Here is a 23025-nt window from a genome sequence, read left to right on the forward strand (position 1 = left end):
GGCTGTACTATCTGCGTTGACTCTATAATATATGGGAGAAAATGATTGAATCTTTCCGCAAGCTCTAAATGTTTAACTACCCGCCGTGGTTGCTCAGTGGCTATGGTGTTGGGCCACTGAGCACGAGGTCGCGGGATCGAATGCCGGCCATGGCGGCCGCATTTCGATGGGGGCGAAATGCGAAAACACCCGTGTACTTAGATTTAGGTGCACGTTAAAGATCCCCAGGTGGTCGAAATTTCCGGAGTCCTCCACTACGACGTGCCTCATAATCAGAACGTGGTTTTGGCTCGTAAAACCCCATAATTAATTAAATGTTTAACCACGCGACCATGTATAGTTTCATTTCACGAATTCTTAGAGAATTAGGCGCCCTGTGAAGCAAGCGTTAAGTTTCCTCCAGAGTTCTGCACCCCAATTGCAGCAGTCTGCACGAAATTCTTCACTCAAGTAATTTCTTTTTTCGTTCCTAATAAAGTTACTTACTTTATTTCGGAATTCTCTTAGTACCTTTAGGCATGAAATGTCTATAATTTTTCCAAAACTATTATTCAATTTTGTTTTGTTTTCAATCATCTTGATATTCGTGATTTATCCATGCTTTTCGACGTTTGTAGTATTTCTTAACAACTTTTTCGTTAGTGTTCAAAAGTATTTGCTTAAAGAATGCAATGAACGAATAATAGGTTGAATCTGCGGTTTCTGAAAGATAAACTCCAATCTGTTTGGGGAAAGCTTGTGATAAATGCAATTACGGTAAAAGGAGTGATGTTTTGAACTGGTCTTGTGCGGGGTTTTTTTATAGCAGGGTCCGTAAAAAAATTAACTGCCAAGTGGTCACTGCTTTCACAGCATATTACACTCGTCTGCATGTTCTCCTTGTTTACGTTGGCAATAAGTACATCAAGTAACGTTGCCGAATTAGGTGCCTCACGTGTGGGAATTTCATTTACTATCTCATAACCACTTGACTCAAGCGTAGCTGCAAACACCATTGCGACAGAACACGACTCCCCTATGTTGATGTTAAGATCACCGCCCAGAATTAGTTTTAAGTTTGCGTCAGTCACATAATTTAACAGTTTTTCAAGACTACTAATGAAATTATATAGTGGTGAATCAAGTGAGAATAAACGAGAGAATAAACGTAATCACTTTATGTATCAGTTAAGAATTCAATATGAGCCTTGGTATAAGAAAATTTCCGCGCTATTTAAGAGTGTCTGCTGTTTTCTACCGGTTAATAAACAAAGTATTCCGACCATCTCGTTTCAAAATCTCGTCATCTAAGGTATACCAAGTCTACTTAATAATAATTAGGACAAAAGGAAAAGAAAGTTCATCCTTGTTCCGTTATTAACGAGTGTTTAGATTAAGACAGCACAATTTTGTCACGCTACCAACTTCCTAACAGATTACTGACGTCACAAGGTGATGTCACCATTGCGAAAGAAAAGACGCACCGCAACCACGCACAGTGCTTTCAGGCGATCTTTTGAACGTCACATGTTTAACGAACGTGCAAAACCTGCGAGTTTTCATCTTTCCGCGCCTGAATTCACCCATCATTCGTCCACACGAGTTTCATATTCGCGGTTTTCTTTTTTAAACTGTTGCCAAGCCATGAAGTTGCTTTAGAGCAGGGCATACGTATTCATTGATGAACGCAGGCGCGTTCGAGGAGTGACCGCGATCACGCGTCGATATGCGCGTCTTCTTTGTCTGCTGAGGCCCCGAATTGCACTCAGAATGACTCCTGAATTAGAATAAATGTTTGGTATTAAACTGGAATTCTTGGCATGTACACGGTGACATTTTTCAGCATCATCATTGCTGATAGCCACATTAAGAAGCTCGCCAATTTCGAGAAGGGTATTTCCAAGTTCCTCATCAGCAAGCTTGGGTATTTCCTCAGTCTGAAGGTTACACTTAAGAAAGTTTTTTTCAGATGCAGGGATTCTCTGCTCTTGTTGGGACACTTATATCTGCAAACCTTAACACTCGCTTGTTAGCTTTTCATTGATGCTCCGAAGGGATTTGCTATTGCCCACAAGATCGGCATTGCCTTCCTTTATCTTTCTTCAAGCTTATAATTGAAAAATCTCACACTGTGTTTTAGGTCTTTTATTTCCTTAATTAATTCTCTCTCAATTGCACGTTTGAATTCAAGCATCTCCTTTCTCATCTCTTCTCGAAATTTTGCTAATTTTACCACTTTGGCCGCAGAGCGGCAACAATCAGAATGATTCTTGTGTAGTAAGAAAATGAATGCTAACATGCAGGGAACGAAAGCGGGCGTGTCATGAACTAGCTCTCGGTGCCCTCGCTTCTGCCACGTACAAAAATTTAAGCAGTTGTGGACACATATTGAAGGCGTTATTCGGTGTAACACAACCGGAACATGGACGCAGAGAACGAGCAAAACACTCACACACAGCGTTATAACATACATACATGCCTACATACATACATACATACATACATACATACATACATACATACATACATACATACATACATACATACATACATACATACATACATACATACATACATACATACATACGTATATGCTAATGTGGCCAGGAAAAAGTTTGTTCGGCCCCCTAAAGGCTACCCCCTCCCATAAAGAATACTGGCTTCGTGCCTGTAAATGGGCTGGTCCGAATAAGGGGTCGCGTTGAGATGAGGTTAGTCTAGTACATATTTGAGTCTTCACGATCACAACCGATTGCTCTGGAATGCAAGAGGACGCGTGCATAAATTATGGTTGGGTTGGAGCAGTGTCATACTATATCCGACGATTACGCAGGCTGCTCGCCACTGTTGTCCAAACTTAAGTGCTGGTTTGTTCGCTCGGCCCATTTCGCTAATCAAGTCTTCCCATACGCTGGGTTCCTTTTTATCTGCACTGCGTCCTTATAGCCACGCGGCGATATTAATTGGGCGTTGTTGAGAGCTTGAAATAAGAACGCGGTTTTGGTTTACTAGCACCGGAACCGCGGATGCTGCGTCTAATAGGCGCATTTCTAAGTTGTGCAGGAAATGGCAGCTTCTTTTGAGCCGGGTGCAAACGAGAAGCAAGCAAGATTTGTCTGAGGCAAACTAAGAAAAATTTTGTAGAAAGGTTCTTGAAACCACATGTATCTTGAATAAAAGTGCAAGGCACGCTGACTATCCAATCTTGTCACTTTGAAGCGGGAATATTTTAAAGAAATACACAAGGCATCAAACCATCGACACCCGTTAAATTGACCTCGACGGGACCAACGTAACTGATCAAATTATCGGCCTGGTCGAATTGAATTTTATGCAAGATAAATGTCAAAACACGCCAGTTAATCATTTGGCAGTGCTCACTCGATTTTAAGAGGCGCCGAATCAAACGCACACCCACATTTTGTGTATAGAGTAAAAGACGAACGTCTAAATGGCAACAAAGCTCCTAAACAAGCTAGAAATCTAACGCGCAGCCTATTTCTTATCATGCTAATGATATGTGCCAAATAAATGTTGCAGAACAGCGATAGTTTATTTTTTCTAAAGTGGGCTTCTCCGACATACAAATCCGTTAGGCGGCAAAGCATACAAACGTTGCAAAGACAGTTTTGGTTTTCTATTTAACTGAACCATGCAGGCAATGTTCAGCCCAATTTCCTTGAAACACAAAAAACGCACGTGTGCTGACATCAGGTAAATACCCTAATTATACATCGTGAACTGCGGTTACTCCTCGAAAATCTTCTTATGGCAAGAGAAAAATTGACGTGATCGGTGAGAGATGGCGTGTGTTCAACACATTCACTGTCCCTTAAGTTGACGAGAAATCATCGGGAGAGGGCGTCTGTTCAGCACATTCACTGTCCCCTAATCTCTGCCGATACAGATGATGTCAGTAAAGATGTCTCTATAGGGTCAATGTAGGGATCAGGCACGTGGGCATGCTGACTGATGAAGTTAGCATTAGGAGTTAGGCCAATTATATGATTGAAATGAGGAGTTTTAACCCACAGGAATGCATAGGCGCAAGCCGGTACATTCGGTCGGAGTCAACGTAACCAAAAAATCCAATTAACCAGAGTCGTATGAACGGAAAACCAATATACTACACCATGTCAAGGCCGTCATATACGGATCACGTGGTCAAATACACGAGAAATTTGCATCGGAAATGCATGCTTGGTCGGCTTTTTAATTGTTGTTTAAAACACAGCAGAATTCTTCGATGCTTGAAACCACAGCCATTCCCGAGCGAACCATTTTTTTCCCATCAGTTTATAAAGACTTTCAGACACCTGTAAACTGACTGCTTGCTTTATGATGCTTTAACTATGCCCAGTGACAACTTTTTGCGGCAGCGCAGCGAACGCTACGACGCCAAAGGATAAATTTTATACGCGCCTTCATGTAGTCTGCAAAGCAAGCATCTGTAAACTACGCAGCGTACAAGAAAATTGCGCAGTTTTTCTTGATCTTCTTGTTCAGGCATTATTCTTTTTCATGTTGAAGAAAATATTCCTTTAGAAAAGCTAATTTTTTTTTCTTGTTGTTTCTAGTTTTTAGCTTTCTGGTGCCCATGTCTGATTTTCCTGCAGCTTAAATAAAGATCCTGTATATAACCATCTCATGACAGAAACTCTTCCACGGTGCTAACGGTGGAAACTCCACCTGCTGTGTCACTGCAGATAGTTTCCCAGCAGTTTTCCAACCAAAGCTCTCCAGGCAAACCAAAAAAATGCTGTGGGATGAATACGTAGAAATAAGAAAAAGCCACCCAAAACTGTCTGTCCGGCCACCGTGTCGGATGGAGAGCGAACACATAGTGTCGTTGAGTGGAGCGTGTCCCGGATTAAGCCCGATGCACTCCCTGAAATCAGTGAAGCGCAAACAGGAGCGTATGTAAGCTGTGGACATCACCGTGAGAACAGGAAGGACAAGGCTGTAGCTTTTTGACAGTTTCTCCCTCGCCTCTCTGCGAATGAAAGTGCTTCAGCACTTTCTGGGGAATTCAATTCCAAGTGCCATGAAACTCGTTCAAGATGTCGCCAGCGAGAGGGATATGAACCTGTCGAAAATGACTGTGCGCACGCTGCAAAAGCCGCTCAATGACATTGGCTTTGTCTTTGGCAAAAGGAAGCGACTTTTTACAAGTGAAACGATGTGATCGTGTGGCGACGGCAGTACCTGCCCATGATTGAAGTACTTCGCAAGCACCAACGGAAAGTCTCTGCTTGCGAAGTATTTAGCCGCTTGCGAAATTTCATAGCATCCAGGTCACTACCTATTTTTATTCGGTCCTAACCACCTGTAGTGTCGTGCTGTCAGGGTCTACGCGCGGCTCCCCCGTGTAGGGTTAGCAGGTCTGAAGAAACCACGCCTACCCGCCCCACCACATGCTGACAAAATAAAGTTTTTCCTACTTAGAAGGTCTCTCTCCAGAGACATGTGCACAATAGACGCGCGGAGCGCTTGGTATCAAAATACATTCACGCCAAGTGGACGCACCTTTGGGTTCTGCTCACTTGGCGCTGCAGCGAAGCCAGGAAAGCATGCCGCCTTCCGCAGATGGCATGAGAGCAGTCCGTACAAACATGAACGCTGATAAAGTGCAGCTGTGCACATACCGTGGCGTGAGCGCAACAGGCAGTGAGGTTAAAACAACAAATGCAGTGGGTTTCGCAGCGAAGCGGTTAGCCTCTAGATGGTCGGGATCTCTCGTGGTGTGCTCACCCCAAAAAAGTAACGGCAGCTCAAAAGGCTTTATGTTTGAGTTTCCTCGTAGCAGAATTATCTTTCCTAGCATATTAGAACCAGAATTAGATGCTATCATGTCTGTAGGATGTGTGCAGTCATACTTCATTAATTTTCAGAAAGATTTTTTCTTGCACAAATAGAATTAATTCAATAACCCGTTTTCGCAAGGTCGAGGACCGAAAAATAAACGGCAGCTGAAGGCTTTATCTATCACTTTTCGCCCAAGAGGATTATGTTTCCTCGTATATTCGAATTACAGTCCGATGCTACCATGTCTGGACGTTGTGTTTAACTCATACTTCCTGAATTTTCTTAAACATCTTTCCTTGACAAACTCCATTAGTTCAAAAACCCACATTCGCCAGGCGGAGGCACCGGAAATAAACAGCAGCGGAAGGCTTTGTCTTTGAGTTTTCGCGTAACAGAATGATGTTTTCTCGTGTATTCGAATCACAATCCGATGCTATCATGTTTGCAGGTTGTGTCTAACTCGTACTTTAGGAATTTTCTAACACATTGAACATTGTAGGGAAATGCTCAGCTCAACGACACCCGCCGTAGTTGCTTAGTGGCTATGACGTTGGGCTGCTGAGGACGAGGTCGCTGGATCGAATTCCGGCCACGGCGGCCGCATTTCGATGGGGGCGAAATGCGAAAGCATCGGTGTACTTAGATTTAGGTGCACGTTAAAGAGCCCCAGGTGGTCCGAATTTCCGAAGTCCCCCACTACGGCGTCCCTCATAATCAAAGAGTGGTTTGGCGTGTAAAGCCTTATAATTTAATTATTCTTTCAGCTATACGATGAACCTTGCTATAGCTTTCAGTGCTTCGATCCCCTTCGAGCGCAAGTGCCAAACTTTGTGTCTGAACAGGTTTCTTTTTTGCATGGCCATACACTACCTTGACGAAACGTGGTGCAATTGCTGGCCATACAAAAGAAAAAAAAGGTCTGGGATGATGCCAACGTCGCCACATGCGAGGATGATTTTCCACAATGTTTGACAATGGGCCTTCATGCATTCAGCGGTAAATGTGCCAGGCTGACCCTTTTACACACAGGCAGTGAGGATGGCTTCATGAATGCTGCGTGCCTGGTTTTCCTAGTGGCCAAAGGTGCTCCTGATTGTCACAAGGAATTGTATGGTCTGCGGTCCGACAAGTGGTTTGAGAAACAAGTTCTGCCAAACATCAAACCGCGCTGCTTTATATTAAGGGATAACGCACGCACCTTACCACAGCATTTACCTCGAGAGAGTTCCGTCGTCATCAACACGAAAGGCTGGCATTCAGTCTTGGCTAACTTATAAGGCCATATCGTTCTCTTAAGACCAATAAAAGCCAGAGTTGTTGGAGCTTGTTAAACAGCACAATAAGCAAGTGTTTTCAGCCTATTGGATAGATGCTCTCGCTAACATTACCGGTCACGACTTTGTGAGACTCCCTCCTTATCACTGCGAGCTAAATTCGATCGAACTAACATGGAGCCAGTGGAAAGGGTTAGTTGCTGCTAACAACACCACGTTCCCCCTTGCCGGTGTTGAAAAATTGCTGCATGAAAGTACTAGCCTTCTTACTGCAGAAAATTGGCTCTGGGCCTGTGCTCGTGTACAGCGCGTCAAAGATGAGTTCTGGCAACGTGACGGCGTTATTGACATGTGTTTTGGCAAGTTGTAAATTTCACTCGGTTCGGATTCGAGCAGCGAGAGCGATGCGAGCGACAGTGAGCGGATAGGAATCGAAGAGCTCCAATCAAGAAAGCCGCTGCCGCAAGTTTGTGTTGTGCACTTGTGCTTCTCTTACTGCTTTGTAACCACTCCTAACAGAGGCTTCGTTGGCAAGGCTGACAATACCCTCAAAATGAGTAAGTACTGCGATTCTTGCAAAAGTAAGGTGGACTTGCAATTGAGAAGTTTGCTACACTCCTTTGAAATGAAACCCACTGTATATGACAGGTCATTACACTGAATTGCAATGCTGTGCACTTCACATGAATTACAAGAACGCGCGCACAGGCGTAAAATGAGAGCCGACCTCGTAGGAACGTGTTTTTGAAAACTGTGCCACTAACAAATCAGGTTATTCTGCCATTGAGCAATTCACAAATTATATCAATGTTTCTTTGCGCTTATTGTAAAATTTATATATTTATCTGGCTCACACTGGTACTATGCCACAGATATTAGTGGTACACCGAGTGGGCTTACAACAAAACAGGAAAATAAAAATTGGTGGACGATTACGGTATCCGTTAATGCGAAATTGTAGCGCAGCGGTTTTGGCTATATGTTGAAGGAGATAATTCGAGCAAGCTTCGACTTCGTCCGCGCAAGCGTCAGGGTCTTCTTGATCATGGTGGTGGTAAGCTGCTGCTTAGGTCGTGCCCATTGCCGAGTCTTCTCTGCGGCGGCGTGTAGCTTCTGCTTCAACACCGCTGACTCCTGGGGCCCTGTCGGCGGCGGCAGCGACAGGCTGCTTCGGTGGCGCGCACTTCCGACTCCTCTAGACGGGCGCCTATGAGCTGCGCTCTCAAAAGCGCATCTGCAGATGTGCTGGTAAAACTGAAACTGCATGTACAATGCTGGGACTGCTTCGCGTAGTAACACATATACCGAGGCTCCGCCCACGTAGCTTTGTCTGCTCTTCCGCAGAATGTTGTCGCCGGGTGTAGGTCTCACACTTCTGTATTCCATACTAGCGGGAAACCGAAATTTATCAATCGTGTAACGTTGTTCATAACAATCGTGCACAAACTAAATTTTATGCAGATGATCAGATATAACGTTCCCCAATACTTGCACCTCATGTGAAGTCAGTTTCCCTCTCAGTTATCTACGGAGAGTGGGTAAAGAAAGGCGCTTCGTATAGCGCCTGACAATCGTCAACAAACGAGTATTGAGTAATTATTTGCAAATGCATTATTATATCAAAACATCAAATTCAGGATATTAGTTGCGGTTAACATGCCCCCATTTCCACGAAACGTGAACTTGGTGTCACGTGCACATCTTTCAGGAGGCCGGGAAACATAGTGGATAATGGCCGTGGAATGTTTACTAGAACTTGATTAAATAATTTTCGCAAAAGCCATAGTTTTTCAAGCAGAATTATTTTCACATGCTTTCCACTATAGCTTTTCCCAATCCTCTCCTAATGTAAACTCTATGTCATTTACATGTCTCCCAGGACAGCGGCCTAAATTCATTGGCGCTCGTAAACGCACTTATTCCGCTCTGGATCACCTAGATATTCAATAGACTGCAATTAACCCACACATTGTGAACTTCGCGTACGCATCACCGTGACTTGGTCCCTATTTGCATGAAACGTAAGCAACGTGCCTCGCATAGTTTACCGAGGACGTTGCGTAATTATATACTGGACGCGTCGTAGCAAGAATGGAAAAAAAAGAATACTGAGAAACAATTTCCAAGGACCGTAATTAGGCCACTAATACTCAGATTTCTAATACATCGCACTTGGCACGGCCTTCTTTTCACTCAATTGAACTTGGTTTCGATGCTGCTTTCCTGGTACGCTGGAAAAGGTTGCGGATAACGACCGTATATCGCCCTCGATGATTTTCTGAAATGACTGTTCTTTTTTTCTTTCATTTTGGGAAGCCCGAAATACCTTATTCGCTCGAAATTTGTCAGCAGATTATTGGTAAGTAGCCCTCTATTCCACCGAGATCTCAACTTTGCGCCACGTCGAGTTCTTTTACGACTACTGGTAAACTGCTGACACGGTTCGTAAAACTCTTTTGAGGATCTTAAACAATCTTATACAAAATTTTCCACAACGACTTTAATTGACTTATGCTCTACATTTAGAACCTTCAGTGTATATCATCCATATACGAGCCCACTACTTTAAGCAGTTACAACAAAAAATGTAGTCGTTTAATTTGACAGATGAGAACAGGGAAATATAGGACGCGGCTTGTATACCGCAAGAAAATATGGTGAAAATGAGCATTAAGTAATTATTTTCGAAGCCCCTTATTAAGTTCAACATATGTATCTTTAGGTGCTGATCCGATATAAAATGCCAAATATTCTTTCTAAATAACAAATTTCTGTCACCTTGGGGTTTTTTACAGGGCAACGAGGGAATTACTCGTTTTTATTTTTGCTTATTACCAGTGACAATATGGGGAAACTTTCGTAACATTTTATATAACGCCTCCAAGCATGCATGACACTATGAGTTATTAATTTTAGTTTATCTGCTAATTTGGCAGAAATTTCTAACTTTGCTGTCAAAGTATCCTTAAGGTCCAACCCATTTCCCCACAACATAAGCTCCGTAATGGTCTAGTTCTTCAAGGACAGCATGTAAACACGCAGCTATTCTAGTCGCACTAATAGCATCACTCTTAAATGTTATCGGAGATGTGCCATCAAAACGTACAATATTTAAAATGCTGCGGAACTCGCAGAGCAGCATCAGAAATAAATTGAAAAAAAAAAGAATAAAAATGCAAATATCCTTACTGCAGGTATGAATACTCAGTGTGAGCTCAAACTCACGTACTGATTTAGAAAAAGGGACATTATTTACAGACACAGCAGGCCTAACGCTTTCAAGAATTTCAGCTTGGCTAATCTGTATACGAACACCAGTTCCTGCCGCGGAAACGCTAATCCAGTGCACCTCTAGCAAAAGCCAAAAATGAGCATTAAGTAATTATTTTCGAAGCTCCTATATAAATTTAACATATGTATCTTTAGGTGCCGATCCGATATAAAATGCCAAATATTCTTTCTAAATAACAAATTTCTGTCACCTTGGGGTATTTTCCAGGGCAACGAGAGAATCACTAGTTTTTATTTTTGCTTATTACCAGTGGCAATATGACAATATAGTGACAATATAGTGACCAGTGCCAAATTCATATTTATAATGCACATCAAAATTGAGCAGCCACCATCTTTTCGTCGCTGGCAAGAAGCCCAGGTAGGTTTCTGTCTCCCTTCTTTTCTTTTTGTTTTTAGTTCTTTTCATTTCATATTGGAACGGCGCTCGGGTCATTCAGTGTGCCAACACATGTCAACGCTTTAAGGTGTTCGTCCCTATTCTTTGTATCGCTTTCTCGTCGCCTCCAGTTTTGCGAAGCCAAAGAAGTAATCGATTAAAATCGAACGCAACAAAAGGAAGCCCCTTCGACTGTTCTGGCAATTCGCCATAAAGGTGAAGAAGACTACTTCCTCGCATTCGGTGGATGTGCGAAGCGTCCACTACACGCCCAGAACTTAAGTTTATGCAATTAGATGTTTCTCTAGCTTACGACTTAAGTGCGCTGCAAGGTATTGCAGAATCCACTGAAAACTCGTTCCTTGTGGGAAGTCAGAGCAACAAGAATCAGCTGGACGAAACTTCACTGTAGTATTTTAATGGTATTGGCATTCCTTGCCTAGCTGAGTCGTTTTGAATCTATCTATCTATCTATCTATCTATCTATCTATCTATCTATCTATCTATCCATCTATCTATCTATCTATCTATCTATCTATCTATCTATCTATCTATCTATCTATCTATCTATCTATCTATCTATCTATCTATCTATCTGTCTGTCTGTCTGTCTGTCTGTCTGTCTGTCTGTCTGTCTATCTATCTATCTATCTATCTATCTATCTATCTATCTATCTATCTATCTATCTATCTATCTATCTATCTATCTATCTATCTATCTATCTATCTATCTATCTATCTATCTATCTATCTATCTATCTATATTATCGCCATTTCTCCTTTGTCATTCTCTCGTAATCATGTCGTCATTCAATCGTGATTATGCCGTCGTGGTCGTGCCATCGTCACATGAACCACTTCGTCATCTGTTATTCGTCATACCATTGTCAGACACTCATCGTCATACCATTGCTTTCATTCCGTCGTTTTCACGCTGGCGTTGTTATACCATCGTCATCATTTAAGAATCATCCTCTCATTGCCGTGCCGTCGTTGTCATGCCGTCTTTTATGTTCAACCGACGTCTTTCCTTCTTTGTCGTTCTATTGTCCCTGCGTTTGCGTCATACGGAGGTCGTCATGCCACCAAGGTGATGGGCACCTTGACAAGCGAGCGCTATCGCGAAGTGGGATGATACTGGAATATGTGGCATAAAGCCGGAGCAACAAAGGTCTCGGCATGATTACTACCAATGTTAAAGGAAGATGACTTAAGAAATACGGTTTGTCGCTACATTGTTCGAATGCTAATTGCATTGACAAAGATGGTCACCGTGGGAAGCACTTGGCTAAGTTGTTTGTTGTTCCTGTGCCATTTCGTCTACTGCGTGCTCAGCTGTACCGGAAATGCAGAGTAAACTTAAAGCTCTATGCAATTTTAAATGTCCATATGTATCTTGCTCCGGTTGTCATATATAGAAAGTTCATAGGGCCTACTGCAAATAAACCTCCCACTGTGGCCAAGTAGCCCGGTCATTCAACTGCTGAGAAAAAGGATGCGGTTTCAATTCCTGGTAGCAACGGTTTCTTTCGCATTAAGACGGAAAGCAAAAGCACTCGTGGTACTTCATTTTTCAAATCTCGCATGCTTTGTCTCGGATAATGACAAGGTAAACTGACAATAGCTTTATTCTCGTAATCAAACGAATCGTATATTCGTTTGATTAAGATCAGTTAGTCTACTTAAAAAACATATTTCAGTTGCTAGAGTTGCTAATAAATAATGTCTAGTCTGTTGCATTTACGTAGGATGCAGCTGCATTCTTAACGTACTAACACAAGTTAGCTCAAAACGCCTAGCATACGTAAGCGCTTACCAGTAAAAGCTGGTTTCTTAGAAGATCTCAAATATATATATATTCATAACCATCTTTAACTCCGTTAATGATATCCTTAAAGATACGTTTACGACCAGTTTAAGCACCAGCACTTCGCGCACCCGTCTATAGGAGCTGCGTGCTGATTTGAGTTCCTGCCCTGCGTGTTTTCCTAGTGGCCTTTCCCTACTTTTTATAGAGAACTTCGCCAACTTGCGCGTAAGAAGTCCCATGATCTCTGGATTTCAAGTGGCTTCAATTGCAGATTACGTAAACTGGACCCCACGCTACGGCTACAACTGCCATCTAGCCTTCCCCGCGGCGAAGCAACCTTGTTGTGTCGCTTGTGGCTGGGAGTGGCGTTCACGAACGCATACTCCTACCGTATGGGAATGGCCGAGAGCCCGATGTGCGACTCCTGTGGGTGCGAGGAGACCATCGAGCACCTATTGTGTACCTGCCCTCGCTACGATGTCCAACGCCTCTCTCTGCGGGCAACTTTACGCAGACTGGACTCGAGATCTTTCACCGAGTCAAAGATAGTCGGACCGTGGCCACACCCGTCACTGGCTCGAAAAGCGATTCGTGCACTAGTGCGGTACTTGAAGTGCACGGGCTTAACAGACCGTTTATAGTGTCCTTGTGTATGGTGTCGCTCCCACACGTACTCAGTGATTCCTCTCTCCCTTTCTTCCTCTTTCAATTCCCCTTTCCCCCACCCCCAGTGTAGGGTAGCAAACCGGATGCTGTTCTGGTTGACCTCCCTGCCTTTCCTACCTTTGTTTTCTCTCTCTCTCTTCATCGGTGCAGTTCTGCCCCCACTACTGTCTCAGGCATTCAGCCTTTATTGACGAGTGCTGCCTTCAGGCAACCGGCGATAATTTTTTTTTCCTCTCAAGTCTCTTTATTGGCTATGAAGTTCCTTGCTAAATTTCTTAGGCGAACGCTCAAGAAAAGGCAGCAAGCGTAATTTCTTCGTTTGGGGCAGGAACACAGTAAGAGGACAAAGTTCGGCCCGCCAATCGCTTCCTTTTGACAACATGGTCAGAAAAGACCGACTAACTCAAAATCTCCGCCTGCAGTGATATCCCACCCAAGAAGTAAAGTAGGAGAAATCTACACATATGGTTCACACATAGCAAGAACTGTCTGTGCAGTTGCGCACGAAGCCATAGGTGGCGTGAGGTTAAAGCTCACCTTCAGTTTTCTGCATGGTGTTTCCCGCTATTGATAAAAAGGTTATCGCAAAATATTTTCATTTCTTCTATTTGAATATGCTTATTCTCAATGTTTTTTTTTCTTCTAGATTTTATTGTAGTGTAAACACTCTAAGCAATATTTAATGTGCTAACTATGAAAAGGTAAATGAGATCGTCACCTTGAACATGTCATATATTCATACGAAAATTGTCTTATAGTTCATTGCTCCCTTGCTTGACCAAATAGGGGCAATTATTTATGGCTTATTCTCTGCATTACTCCAAAGTATCATTTATATTTTTTTAATAAAACATTCCCGTAGGTAATTTGTTATGTCGAATACTTAGAAATCTAAGTGTAGAAAAACTGGGCATTCTAATGAATTCCCAAACATAAACATCCTACGAAAATACCACCCAATATTCTCGAGATACGAGTGTCCGAGAAAAGTGTTACCGGTGGTACCATGGGTGACCTATCGCTAGAACACAAACTTGAGACATGTTACTGCACGCAAAAGTCAGCCACCATCGGTCCCCCGTAATAAAGGCATGTTGTCGCCCAAGTACGAAACTTTCTGGCATCTTCAAAGTTACGCTAAAATTAAACGCACCGGAAATATTCATACACACGATGGGAAAACTAGTTTTAATTGCCCTAGTTCCGATGTGATTTAGGTGCTTGAATTTTCCTTCTGTAAGAAACAATATGTCGTTGAAACGGGACAATCAATGAACGTCAGGCTAAGCAGACATCACGCGGACACAGCTTAAAAGCTCCCCAATGCCGTCGCCGAACATTTAAACTAACCAGGTGATAATTTTTATGAACCTAAACTCTACATACTAGTCCAATTTTCGTTCTGTTCGAGACAGAAAATACAGAGAATCATACCTGATCACTAAGATCAAGACATTGCAATCAATAGGCATTAGCGTTCAAAGGGAGCTTCAAAATGTATTCTCTATGCTAAATTTGCAGCTGCAGGCAACAGCAGTTAGTTATTTTTCATTGGTTTGATTAATATCTTGTATTTTCGTTCCTCTCTTTCTTTTGTTGTTTTATTTATATATTTCTTCCATTTTATTTTTTTTTTCTATCCACGAGTACCATTTTATGCCATTTCTTTGATTCTCCCTTGTAGCGAGAAGACAGCTGAATGATCTTCAGGGGCGGGCAATTAATTCGTGCCCCCCCGTAGTCAAAGCCCCTTGCAGGGAAAAAGTAACCTACAGTGACGCGTCAACAGGCTGACACAAGGAGCTACCTCCGATTCCTCTATTTACCTTGCATGGCACACCTTTGTTTTCAAGTCTCCACTCTCGCCGCTAACACACGCTTGGTCGCTGCCTCACCCACCCATATTACCACCTTTCCATATTAGAATAACCCTACCGATATATACTATGTCGAGGAAAGGCATATGTCGCTATGAAAAGGACAAGTCCACTTGTAGAACCGTTGGCTCCCGCTTTTAATTTGTACTTGCAAACTATGCACTTGGTGTAGGCTACCGTGGGCTACCAAGCACGCTTCAAGGGCCCGCTTGCTATAGGTTCTGCATTGAATTCACACAGAACCTGGAGCTACCTTGCTACGCGCCTTCATACAAAAAATAAAATACAAAAAATAACAGGTACGACAGAGGGCGTATTTGGTTTCGTATCGGTGTTAGTCATGTGCCTGGTAGAATACATTTTGTTGACCTGCTTGCAAGCTAAACGAATACTTTCGCCACAGCTTTCCTTTAGACTTGCGCTACAATTTCTACATTTACGGCCAGAATGCGAGCCTTCTGGCAGCGTTTACGAATAGCTTAACCTTGCGCAAGGTTAAGTGAGAATTCGGCTCATCTCCGAATTCTCTCATTTAGCTTTTATGCCTCTTGGCATTGGAAGAATTTTATGTAAGCTTTAATCACATTAGTGCGCGTATTTTTTCAGAGTGTATCCACGAACGCCCTTTTCGGCAAACCAGAAACATTCGGCGCTTAAGGAAAAAGTATCCCAGATGATGGATGGCTTCAATCGCTGCTTTCATATAATTTTTGACTTTGCAGCAACGCACAAGGTACGTATTTATCTTCTACGTCCCACTCTTTCTAGACAAGAGCACGAAAATTGTATGGTGCAGAAAAAGCAATGCACTCAATTACCCTTATTTTAAAGCTGCTTGTCACTTCTTGCGCCTTTCTCAGAATACTAATCGACCAATTTTACTACAGTGAAGATTCAGACGTGCTGTGCTGAAATTTTGTGTATGTGCAGCTACTGAAAGGAATCGATAAAATGAATATTTTTGTTGATAGAGAACTCTACCAGGACTGCATATTGCCCGCGCGCAAAAAAAATCAAGTGAAGTGACTTCTGCCTGTTGAGTTGTTGAGCATTCACCTGGCGGGCACTCTGTTAATATTTTTCGTCCTGTCTCTACCGCCGTATCACGACCATTTGCAAGTCATTGAAATCTTATAGATATTCTCACCTTCCAAAAAAAAAAGCATCCCGCCATATACCAGTCTGAAAATAGGGAGTGTTAAGTTCGAATGATGCATTTTGCTCCTCGCGTCATTTTGCACTGCCCGATCCTCCTATATTGATGTCAATATACGACGTCAAGAACACTTTGTTCTCCATTGCCCTGGTCAACTAAATTTTGTTTAGACCATTAGTGAGACACAATGCAAACGGTATCGCCTGCAGTCACACCAGTGAGAACTGCACGAGACGGACTGCGGCGTGCATCCGTGCGCTCATATTTTGAGTTAACAGTGTGAATAACACAGACAGGGTTTGGGCAGTAGTACCAAATGTATTTTCTGATTTGATGAAGTACGGATTCTTGTCATGGTTCCGTACACATATCCATCCTGCAGCTCGGGAGAACCATTCCTAAAAAAAGGAAAAGAAAACGACAGTCACTAAAGAGGAGCGACTCAAGGATTGAAACTTGTATAAATCGCTGTAAAATAAATTTACAAAGAAGCAGTAAAAAAATTGACAAACTCAGAGTTATGCCATAAGTATGTCATATTACATACACAAGTGCTAATGAGTGAAGATGTGATCTACATCATACAGTTGACGCGTAATATCCGAGGCTCGCTTTCAATAGACACGCTGAATCATTTGCTTCTGACAATATTTTCACAGATGTTTTTTTCTAAGCAACCCTACCTTTCTACACAATGTTTTTAGTGATATATCATTATGAAAGAATATGTACTCACATTTCTTCCTGCGGAGGAGGGTGGTGTAGTCGAAGGGAGTGCCAAGACCATAGCCGTAGTTCAGGCCATAGACACCAAATCCGTGACCCAGGGCATAGCTTCCCGCGCCGTAGCCAAGGCTTCCAACACCGTAGCCGTAGACTGGGGTGGCCTGGTAGATAGCGAAAGCTGGGGCAGCGTGGGCGACGGTGGCGACAGCTGGGGCGTGGTGGACGGTGGTAGTGGCAACAGCTGGGGCAGCATGGACGGCAGTGACAGCTGGGGCAGCGGCGTAGGTGGCGACAGCTGGAGCAGCCTGGTGGTAGGTGGTCACTGCAGACACAGCTGGAGCAGCGGCGACAGTGGCGACTGGGGCAGCGGCGTAGGTGGTAGCAACAGCTGGAGCAGCAGCGACGACTGGAGCGGCCTGGGTGTAGGTGGTGACGCGGGACACAGCTGGGGCAGCAGCAACAACTGGAGCAGACTGGTAGACCCTGGTGACAGCTGGGGCGGCAGCGACAACTGGAGCAGCCTGGGTGTAGGTGGTCACGCGGGACACAGCTGGCGCAGCGGCATAAGTGGCAACAGCTGGAGCAGACTGGTACACCCGGGTGACAGCGGGAGCAGCAGCCACAACTGGAGCAGCCTGGGCATAGGTGGTCACGCGGGACACAGCTGGAGCAGCAGCAACAACTGGAGCAGACTGGTACACCCTAGTGACAGCTGGGGCAGCGGCAACGACTGGAGCAGCTTGGCTGTAGGTGGTCACGCGGGACACAGCTGGAGCGGCGGCGACAGTGGCGACAGCTGGGGCGGCAGCCACCACTGGAGCAGACTGGTAAACCCTGGTGACAGCGGGAGCAGCAGCGACAACTGGAGCAGCCTGGGTGTAGGTGGTAACGCGGGACACAGCTGGAGCAGCAGCAACAACTGGAGCAGACTGGTACACCCTAGTGACGGCTGGGGCAGCGGCGACGACTGGTGCGGCCTGGGTGTATGTGGTCACGCGGGACACAGCTGGAGCGGCGGCGACAGTGGCGACAGCTGGTGCGGCAGCCACCACTGGAGCAGACTGGTACACCCTGGTGACAGCTGGGGCGGCGGCGTAAGTGGCGACAGCTGGAGCAGCAGCCACGACTAGAGCAGCTTGGTAAGTAGTGGAGACAGTGCGAGTCACGGCTGGAGCGGAAACGGCGTAGCTGGCAGCGGGAGCCACGCCATAGCTAACGCCAGTGAGGGCGTGGCCGACACCGTAGGTTGGGAGGTAGCCAGCGAAAGCGCTGCTGGCGAGAGCCAGGAGGATGCAAGCACGAATCTGCATAGAAACGAAGCAAAAGCGTAGAATGCAGATTTTGTCGTGCTTCACGTGAAGTGCAGGTGTCCTGTTCTGACGGCGAACATTATATGACTCTATCCCTGGCCTGTAATTTACTTTCTGTGCCCGCGCAGTCGCTAGGCGGCACCGATCAACCTTCTCGCCTGGCTTGATCGTTTGTAGCTTCTGGATTGACAACGCTCATAGACGACAATTCTGCAATATTTTCCAGTCTAACTGACAACGCTCGACGGCTTGCAAAAAACGTGCAAAAGTAAGCGTAAAGGAGTGCGCAAAAAGCGCAAAAAGCGCAAAGATAGTGTTTGCACGTGTGGAAGTCTACTAAAATGCGGCAAAACCTGTCTGCCAAGACAAAGCATGGGCTGCTTTAGGTGAAGAAAAAGAATGCGCTCTCATCTACGAAGTTGACTACGAACATATCTCCTAGAAAACCTACAGATCATCCGGCCCTCCCAAGTTCACCACTGTGTTTTTACTAAACAGACTCTTAGTTGACTTTAAACCTTCACTTACTTTCTTTTATACAAAGAACTGCATTGGTCGAGAGTTCGCCCCATTTTGCACCTCGTGCAAAATGTGATTGTATAGATGGGCTTTCTCGTTCTCCGCTTTATGAGCGACTATAGCAAGATTAATGTGGCCGTGTTTCAATGTGTAATGAAAACTACGTGTACAGTATGCTGCACCTTGAAAGCGAAGACTCGTAGTTATTCTTGGAGTTAATTGAGTGTCATTCCGTCGTAAACGCGATGTCAATATTTCGTATGCGTGTGACATCGGCGAAAATTGTGCTAAGTTTGTCCACAGCGTGAATTCTTCAGGTATACAGGCCTTAATAATCGCAAGAAGTTGCGCGGGACGATATTGACAAAATTATTTCGTGTTCTACTAACCATCCTTGCTCTAATAGACAACAGGGAAGAACGACATTGCCAAGATGTTAGCACAGAAACCACTCTCAAGGATGGTTTGCAGCTGCAAATGACGGCAATATTTGTGTTTGTCTTGAACTTTTAGAACTTGATATGGTATACTTGATCAGCATGTAATATACAGCTTCAGCATGTTAAAGTGCAATGAAGCATTTCAGGATAAAGGGGAGCAATCTTATACGTGCATTCGCTTCATGTACAAATATTTTCTGGTAGACGAAATCTGAAGCAGACACTTTGCCCGGGCCAGTGTAGGTGCTGTTGAGAGCGAAGAAAATTTCGCAGGAAGAAAGTAAGGTAAATAGCGTCGTCTGCGTTATAGCATCTTAAAGCTATTTTTTGGGCTGGCACCAGCGATTGGCGGTTAGTGCCAGAATTAGATACGACGGCCGGTGATCAGCGATTTTCACGCCGGTGGACAGACGCATAGCAGGGTGTGCTCACACAAGCGACACACAAAGAAAACATCCCAGTATCTGAAACTACATCTCCAAATGCGCCTTTGCAGTTCGCGGTAAAGGCGTTCCCCTGATAAAGCGCATCCACGCCTCCACAGACATCTTTCATTGATGGCCTAATTGAATGCCGCAATGATTAAGCTCGAAGCTTCTATTCTGTTTCTAAGGTAGTTGAAAATGATCAATGGCTAATAATAGTTTTTATAATAGCAGTCTTTTGAGATTTATAGTAAAAGAAACTTAAGTAATAGGCCAAATATCGGGAGTGCAGTAAAGAGTTGGGCAGTCATGTCATACGCCCACGAATTGTCTCATCGCTTCAAAAAAATTGCCAAACATTTTAACGCAGATGTGTGTTGTTTTTTTTTTTTTTTGCCACATAAAAGTCGGAAAAACTCGCGACGTGATTTAGAGGAAGGCAGGTGGGTTCACTACTGCTTGTTGCTCTGCAAAGCATACAAACCTTCTTTCGTCTTGAGCCCTAGGCGTCGTTACGAGATTCTACTACCTCGTGGAAAAGCTTACATTGGGCAGACAAGCGGTAGCGTGAACAAGTGCCCGCGTCAGCACAAGAATAATTTGAACGGAACGCTTACCTCCCATATTCAAGCACACATGTGGTTGTAGGCCTTTCTACGATACAAGTAAGATCATCGTCAAGAATTAAGAGAAGAAAGCCAGTGAACTTGAAGAAACCTTCGCGATACAAAATATGCACGATGACTGCGTGTCGGAACCGTCTAACTCTTTCTTAGATTGCGAGCCGCAACTTTTGGCAATATCTTCAATGTGGCCTAATTGCAAGCACACGCAGATAGTGTCTTCCATTTTTTTTTTCTCTTTTTTCTAAATAAGCTTCCCTCACTTAACAGCATTCCTCCTGTGTCCTTCCTGTCTTTTGGTGCTGCAGTCGTTTTCCGCGCTGATTCCACGAAAACAATCTGTTTTGAGCACTTTGAGATTCGGCTTTGGAAAATTATGCTGTATAGAATATGTACTAAAGAAAATAATATACTTCAAAGATAGTGAAGTCACTGCGATTCCAAAGAAATTTGAAAATGGTGAAAGCCACCTGGCGCTCTCAATAAAGGTTCAATTACCTGCGTACTATAGGATGAGCGACACTTTGTACCACTCAAGCATGTTTTCGAAAGGGTGGGATCTGGACGTGATAAAGTCATCACCCTTAAGAACCCACAGGCAGTCGCGTAGACGACCTAAATTGTGACGCCCTAGCAAGATCCAATAGAAGCCTGAAAACTGGAAGAAAATGAAAGGTTTACCATGGTTGAAGAGGAGAGCTGTCGGGGTACCAGTAACTGCTAACTTTCCGCGGCTACGACTCCTCCTTTTATACTCGAGAAATCCTATTTTGCAACCAGAACAATGGCAGAAGCTGCAAGAAAGAGTGAGTCCGGCTCGACGTCCCCCTTTCTCGTGTCCGGTTTCGTACCTGACTGGACGGAATAACAAGGGAAGCGTTATCAAAGGAAAACAAGATACGCGAATAATGCATTCACGAAATCTTGGGTACTGAGAAAAATCTCGCCACAGGCACTACAGGCCACCCTGAAGGCCATCATCTGACTTTTCGAATTTCATCACAACGAGCCGTCCGAGCTTGTATCTGAATTAGACACTGTACATTCCCAACACCCCGTTCACTTCGGCGGTCATTTGTATTCCCTGTTGATGTCATTGCATCATAGAAAACGGTAAGTGACGCATGACATTTAAAAAATCACGCTCTTTACCTTGCCCAAGATTATGACTTTATTCCATTAAGATCATTTGAAGTAGAAAAGCGTTCCAAGCGTCATATGTCTTTTGAGCCTATAAGTACCCTGCAATATTGATCGCGCATGCGCTCTGAATAAAGAAGGCATTGCGTGTACCATGATGAATGTCGCTAGCTGTCCACACTTTCCTTGTTTTCGCAGGCACTGGGCATAATGGTGAACTGACGAGTAGGTTGGTAAAGGGGCGCGGACACCTTGTGTATGCGCTCTCTTTGCTTTGTGGAAATTAAAATAACTTTATTGGTGAATTGGCGAAGTAAGATGCGTTACATTTCATACGTCCTTGTCGCTTTTATTTACCTGCGAATGTGTTCCACTTCCTTATATTTTCGGTATTCACGGTGGCTGCCGCTAGAACATAGGTGATAAATAGGACACAAGATGCCATTATACTTCCAGTGAGAAAACCTATGAGAAGCTTTCCAGTTCTATAGCTCGTTTGTTGTTTCTTTAGGATTTTACTCGACTGCCTACACCATTAGTTTCGCATTTTAGGCATTGCAACTCAAATGCCGCACCAAGAAAATGTGCGTATACTTGTTGCCGGCGGAATCATCTATAGATGAGATTTTGCTGCCTAGTGATGGTCGTTGCTTTATTTGTTCCGAAAAAAAAATTGCTTAAGGAGGTGTACGCATACTATCGCAATAAATATAAACGTCTTACACAAAAACTTGCCGAGACAGCTATGCCGCGTGGCCTGGGGATGCGTAAGCAGCGCATGCGTACATCCGTTACACAATAAATGTAGACGCACAGATGCCGATGGCATTGCTTGCATACATTGATTTTTTCCTCCGTATTTTACTGACTACACTAAAGAAATGCAGCTGAAGAAGCATACGCAAGCAGGATAATATCAGTCTTGTCCACGTCTATAATAATAAAAAAGCTGCAATGAGCACCTTAAAACTCGCTCTTTACACTCCGCTTTTTTTTCGCCGCAGCGGTTAAAATTTCACACATAGTTATAGGACAAACTTTGAAAAGAATAATAATATGTCGAAGATCGCAAACCAGTGTTGCCTTATTTCGACTTGAGCATACATATTCTTCATTTAGAAAGCTAGGCACGCACGCCGGAAAACGTACGTAACACAGTTATGCGACGCCTGCTGCTAGTATTACGAGAGAGAGGACGGCGGCACCTCTAATACACATTGTATTTCATTCAATGTGAGGACGTGGCCCCAATGGCATCCGGTTCAGGCCACAAAGTTCTTGCCGAAACCAAAGTATACAAGGTTTAATGTCTTCACTTTTAGGTTGCCATTGGTTCTATACCAACCTTAAACGGTTTCGCTTATGTTGCTGGGGTGGTTTCCAATATAAATTAGTCTTCCTCCACACTAGATAAAACTTTTGCTGGTTCATTGAATTTAGCTTTCGTTTAAAGGTTTGCGTTGAAACATGGTTTACTTCACTTCGCCTAGTCCTCTTAAAATTGAGTTTTAACGCTTCTCACGCTTACTGGAAGTAAACTTTACATAGCAGATATGTTTGTTGACAGAACAGGGACATAGCCGGTTGCTCGGCTTGGTGCATGCA

The 23025-nt window shown here is 43.9% G+C and overlaps 1 protein-coding gene across 1 annotated transcript; it reads right to left on the reverse strand.

Annotated features, from left to right (window-relative positions):
• Positions 1 to 16535: 16535 nt before the first annotated feature.
• LOC129387230 (uncharacterized) lies at positions 16536 to 20996 on the reverse strand. Its single transcript, XM_055076014.1, has 3 exons — positions 20962 to 20996; positions 16974 to 18267; positions 16536 to 16635 (listed from the first exon to the last, which is right to left on the reverse strand). Coding segments are annotated over exons 1-3 (1299 nt in total). The 5' UTR covers positions 20965 to 20996; the 3' UTR covers positions 16536 to 16633.
• Positions 20997 to 23025: the final 2029 nt, after the last annotated feature.

The sequence above is a fragment of the Dermacentor andersoni genome, chromosome 3, assembly GCF_023375885.2.
Source record: "Dermacentor andersoni chromosome 3, qqDerAnde1_hic_scaffold, whole genome shotgun sequence".
In the NCBI taxonomy this organism is placed as follows: Eukaryota; Metazoa; Arthropoda; class Arachnida; order Ixodida; family Ixodidae; genus Dermacentor; species Dermacentor andersoni.